Genomic DNA, 5,433 nt, shown 5'->3' with positions numbered 1-5,433 from the left:
TTAATAACCATCATATTGTTCCATGTCATCCTACATTTCCTAATGACTGTATATGTAACAAGTATAAAATTGACTTTATTCAGGGCAGAGTAGGCTGGAAAATTTTCCATATTAATTTAATAGAGTGCCAACGCTGTCCCCTTCCTACAGCCGGTCTCAAAAACCCTAAGTGACCTCTGACCACCAATTTCAGTGTCGCATGTGCAACACGTGCGGAGAGGGACAGCCAGCTGCCGGCTCCCACAGACGGCGTCAGGGCAGGACCCCACAGCCCGCCACTGTCCTCTGGTCGGAAACACGCCGCACGCTCCACGGTGGCCAGTGGTCCGCGGGGAGCGCTCTGCGGTCCCAGGGGCCCCATTCCATAGACGCCGTGTCCCCTCCTCCCCCTCTCTAATCTCCTCATAGCTGAGCCCGAGTTCGGGGGAGCCGGGGTCACTCTTCGCCCCCTTCTCCCCACGACAGCTCGGCCGGCGCGTCGCCTCTCCTCGTAGACCCTCCCAGCACCAGGCCGCCCGGTAGAGACCCAGAAGGGGCCCTTGTTGGCCCACCCCGGGTGCCGCACGGCGCCGCTGCTGGACTGGAGCCGCGCGGGGCCGCGCCGTCCCCGAGTGATGACGCGCTTCCTGCCCTCCCGGCGCTCGCGGGCCGTGCGCTCGCGCTCGCCCTCGGCTCTTGTTCCGCGCCCGGAGCCAGCGGCGGCGGCGGCAGCGGCTGAGGCGGCTGCGGGAGCGGAGCGGTCGCCGGGCGCGCGGGGGGACGCCGGCTGCACTCCGGGGCAGGCGCTCTACAATGAGACAGTAAATGCATCCCCCGGTAAGGCGCACGGCTCACTCGGGTTTTCCTCTTCCTCCAGCTGCATGCACGTTGCATGAATTTCTCGTGTCTTTTCCCTCCCCTCTACAGAAGGAAAATGTGGGTGGCTTTTTTCCTCCCTTTTGCATCTCGTGAGTGATGCCAATGCAGAAAATACCCCGCAAACTCCCAGATTTGCTGTCCTAGGAGGGCTTTTTGCAAAAATAAAATAAAATAAATCTAATGCACCTGTCTATTGCACATGTATGTTTCACTGCACTCGACCTGGGCGCAGCGGTTTGCAAACAGGCTGGCAGCCGGCGCCTGAGAGTGGATTCCTGGCCGCGGGCAGCCAGTCCCCTCCGGGGCTCCCGCTGGGTTTCCGGTAACTGGGTTTTGAAAAGCGGCCCCGCCTGCATGGAGTGTCCCCTCGGCCCCGGCCGGGCCCCCGCGCCAGGAGAGTTGGCGCGGGCGGAGCGGCTTCATTCCAGCACTGGCCGCCCCGACTCCAGCGCCACTTTGCAAACAAGTCTCCGGCCGAGGCTCGAGGCACAGACAGCCCGCTGGTGCGGAGCTCGTCCAGTCCCGGACTCTCAGACCTGCCGATTCTACGACTCCCCTTGGCAATCTCGGCACCAGCAAAACTGCTGTCTGCTGAGGGACCTGGGCAGCGCCCGCCCGAGTGCGAGAGAGCAGGATTTGGATTTAGTGCCGCTGGCCTCACACTGGACCAGCGGAGCCCTTTCCTTCCTCGGCCCCGCAGGCTACAATTTCGCGCTCACTGGGAGCCGGGGGGTTCTGGGGACTGGGCATTTCGGGATTCCCTGAGGGGACCGAGGAACGACGTTCGAGGGCGCCATATTTTCAGTGGGTCTTGGCTGCGGAGGGAGGGGCGTACAGTTTCTGGGGCCCGGGAGAGCGCGGCGGCCCCGCGGAGAGGGCCGGAGGGTTTTCGCCGGGAAAGTTTGCGCGCCGAGGCAGGCGCGGAGGCGGCCGCGCAGAGCGCGCACCGAGGCGCTCCCGCAGGCACGCGGCTGCAGCGCGTCGCCAGGCCGGCCGGCCCGGGTGGAGGGCCAGAGGCGCCCTCAGGGGCTTCGCGCCGGGCTCGTCCCCGCTCCCTGTCCCGCTGAGACGCAGCGTGCGGGCTCCGAGGCGCAGGGAACACGCCCCTCTCCCGCCGCCGCGGCTGCCCGGGCGCTCCGCCGGAGCCGTGCGCTTGGCGTCCCCCCGCCGGCGTCTGGTGCAGAGCGTGCTCCCGGCGCCGGGCTTCGCCTGGGCGCTCGGCACGGCGCGGGAGCTCTCTTGCTGCGGGAGAGGAGGCGAGCCGGCTAGTGGTCCGGGCCGAGGCCTGCCTGCGGTCGCCCGGGCCGAAGAGCGGGCCGAGCCTCCCGAGCCTCCTTGGCTGCGGCGGCGACAGCAGCAGCGCGGGCGAAGCGCCGATGACTCAGTTTCACGCCGCGATGCCAGCTCTTGGAGGCGAGGTAAGGGGGGCGTTTCCAGAAGTTGGGGCTCCAGGTGACGCGTGGGGAAACTTGAATTTGTGCTGTCCGTGCAGAGTCGAGGTGATAAGGGGAAAGGGAGTTGTTTCAGAATCCCTGCGTCTCGTGGTGAAAACGAACCTCCGCTTATTTCCAGAAGACAGAAGCGTGAGCTGAGGTGTTTGGCGTTGTCCAAGACACAAAGAGGAGGGTAGGGATGACGTCCCGAGAAATGGGCCCCCAAATGTACATACATTACAAGCACGCTGGTGCTCCGCCACGTACTTTGGCTTTACTAGGACCTGGGTGTGCTGAGTTGTGGCATTCGTCAGGTTGCGCGCAGTCCTCCTCCCTTCTCCAGAGCCTGGAGTTGGCGACTTCTCAGGAGTGGGGCTGTGGGCATTCTTTTCTTTTGAAATGCAGTAGATTGTGATCTCTGCTTTGTGAAGGGGGAGAGGAAGGGCGTGTTTGCTGACCTACAATCAGCTGAATGCAGGAACATGCCAGCCTTTCTCCTTGGCGTCTTATTGAAACGATGCCATAGTATTGAGGTCATGTCAGCACTTTGGGGCTTCATCATTGGAGAGGCTTCAGGGGATCACAGAAAAAGGCAGGGGGGTGTGAAGCTTTCATCTGGGATGAGCCCTGTGATGTCAGGGATTAGGCTGCTCCTTCGCTGGTCCACTTCATTAAGTGCCTCCAGTGTGGATGTCAGCCGTTGCGTTTCCAAGATTTATCTTCCGTGATTGCTGATTTGGGGTATCTATGCAAACACTGTGGAGGGTTGGTGGCTGTGACAAGTGGCCTTGAGGGTTACCTGCACGAATGCTATTTCTTTCCTTCTTTCTTTCTTTTTTTTTTTCATTGAGCCCTGGAATTGTGGAAAACACCGGAGCCCAAGATACATTTACCCAAAATTAGCATAACTAATTCAGGAGAGAATCAAATCAGTTGCAGAAAACCATCTATTTTGTAAAGTTCTAGTCTTGGTGGTCCTATCTTGAATCACAGAAACACAGGGTTCTTCAGATTGCGGAAGTCATTTTCTCTGCCTTTGTACCCACTCAGGTTATCAAGGAGATACAAAATAGTTTTAATTAAAGTGTCTTTCTTGATCTTGTTGTTGTGGTTCTACCTCCAAACGGAAAGCAAAAATTTAAAACTATTCTGTTATATGAGTTATGGGGATACTCTTTACAGGCTTAGGCTTAGAGGTGTGTCTTTGAATTCACTTACTGCTAAACCTAGTTGTTTAGGGTTTTTAAAACCAAACACTGTTTCTTTCCTAGAGTATTTTTACTGGGAGTCAGGCTTTACGAAGAGGGGTGTGTGTGTGTGTGTGTGTGTGTGTGTGTGTGTATGTGAGTGATGGGGGAGATGGAGATTTCTAGTCCAGCTTGTGTGTTTTATACCTCAAAATTATACTGATTCCCCTTCTCTTCCACCCCTCACTCCCAGCAGATTATTAGTTCCCAAGAGCAGTTAAGGGTGGTTACAGATGGTGAACAATTTTTACCAACTATGCTCAGAAAAATAAAACCTATACATCTAAAAACGTATTTATTCATTTTAGCATTATGCTTTGTAACTACATGTATGTCACATACTGTGTGTGTGTGTGCTAAACGTTCTAAAAATTAAATTTAAAAATTAGAAGTTTTTTTAATAAAGCTGAAATAAAAAATTAAAAAAGTTGCAAATCCTTCAGTCTTCGTTCCTAAGTTCACTACCTTCATATTTATCATTTTCTTATGCCTATTTTAGCAAAGTGTTATAAACTGGGCTTTGTTGCCTCTTGCCTGATTCATATTACAACTTTGTGACTTGATCAAAGTTCCTGCATTTTTGTTGTTGTTGTTGTTAAGAAGATTTTATAACTTCAAAAGGTTAGAAAATGCCTGTGCATTTTGGAGAGGTGCCTATTTACCCAGCTGTGTGGTGTGTGTGTTGTGGTGTGTGTGCGCATGTCCACACTCTTGGGACAGTGTCAGAACCTTGTGATCTGTGACATTATTGATTCAGAACTTTTGAGTCATAATGTTTTCTTGGAGATTTTGGGTGGTGTTTGGCCAATACAGGAAGTACTAAAAAAGAGTTAAATAATTCAAAGTCATTTTTATTGGGTACAAAAACATTTTAAAGACAAGAAGGAAAACTTAATAAGCAGGGCCAGAATTACAGCTTAACATACCCAACTGGTGCTTTTTTAATTACAGTACTTTCCCCCCAGAACTTCTTAATCCTATTACTTTCATATTTAATAAGGAGACTAGTTAAAACATAAGCCAAACAGAACTATTACAAATAATGGGGATAAATGGTGGGTTTAACCAGATGTTTTGCCTAAAGTTAAAAGAGTTAAGGAATCTGAACTCTGTCGAACTCCCCCTGAAGGCCCCCTCCACAGGTCCCCTCCTCAATAAGTAGGGGATTTTAAAAGGCAAAAAATCTTGGAGGGGGTGGAGACAAAAAACCAAAGAGGAAACGAATGCTTAAGGTAGGCTTCTCCTGTCCATCACCATCCTAACAACCTTTGGCTCGGTGGCAGGTGCCATTTGAGTGACAGCTGGTAGACAAGGCTGGGTACAAAATGCTTTGGTTGTGAGAGCCTTTCTTTATGTGTCACCCGGAACTATGAATTAAGACTGGGCTCATTTGCCACCCGTTTTACAGTGGATTTTCAGAGTCAATGCCAAGAACATGGTTTCGTTTTTCCCTTAACCAACAATTTAATTTCAGCCAAAGTGGTGCTGTCCAGAATTTGTAGGAAAAGTAATGAATATTTGTATTTCCTTTTTTACTCTTCTAGGTGCAATCTTAACAAAATTCTCCAAGTCTCCTATTCACTTACTCAGCAATTGTTTTGAGGGCTTACCATGTGCTTCATGGTAAGGAGACATCCCCTGCCCTAACCTCACATGCTGACTTCCTAGGGGGTGATATTCATTTGTACTTAACGTATCTAATAGATGCGGGGGGGGGGATGAGTGTGTGATTAAATAGTTTTTGAAGGACAACAGAAAGATGAACAAAGGATATGAATAGCGTTCTCAAAAGAAGAGATATAAATGGTAAATATGTGAAAAGCTTCTTAACGTCCACAATGGTCAGGGAAATGCACATTTAAAACAGACATTAGATTTTCTGTCCATCCAGTTGA

The 5,433-nt window shown here is 51.9% G+C and overlaps 1 protein-coding gene across 1 annotated transcript in view; it reads right to left on the bottom strand.

The window, feature by feature from the left end:
• The window catches only part of LOC121100185 (collagen alpha-1(I) chain-like), a 45,163-nt gene extending 40,003 nt beyond the window's left edge, over window positions 1-5,160 (bottom strand). Inside the window, exons 1-5 of the mRNA XM_040620416.1 lie at window positions 5,149-5,160; window positions 2,148-2,264; window positions 1,806-2,100; window positions 1,103-1,458; window positions 552-787 (exon numbers count right to left, since the gene is read on the bottom strand). Coding sequence (XP_040476350.1) covers window positions 552-787; window positions 1,103-1,458; window positions 1,806-2,100; window positions 2,148-2,264; window positions 5,149-5,160 — 1,016 coding nt within the window. The remainder of the gene's footprint in view (window positions 1-551; window positions 788-1,102; window positions 1,459-1,805; window positions 2,101-2,147; window positions 2,265-5,148) is intronic.
• Between the last annotated feature and the right edge of the window lie 273 nt (window positions 5,161-5,433).

Source organism: Ursus maritimus, unplaced genomic scaffold (genome assembly GCF_017311325.1).
Source record: "Ursus maritimus isolate PB19 unplaced genomic scaffold, ASM1731132v1 scaffold_35, whole genome shotgun sequence".
Lineage (NCBI taxonomy): Eukaryota > Metazoa > Chordata > Mammalia > Carnivora > Ursidae > Ursus > Ursus maritimus.
This window is presented reverse-complemented; position numbering and strand designations above follow the sequence as displayed.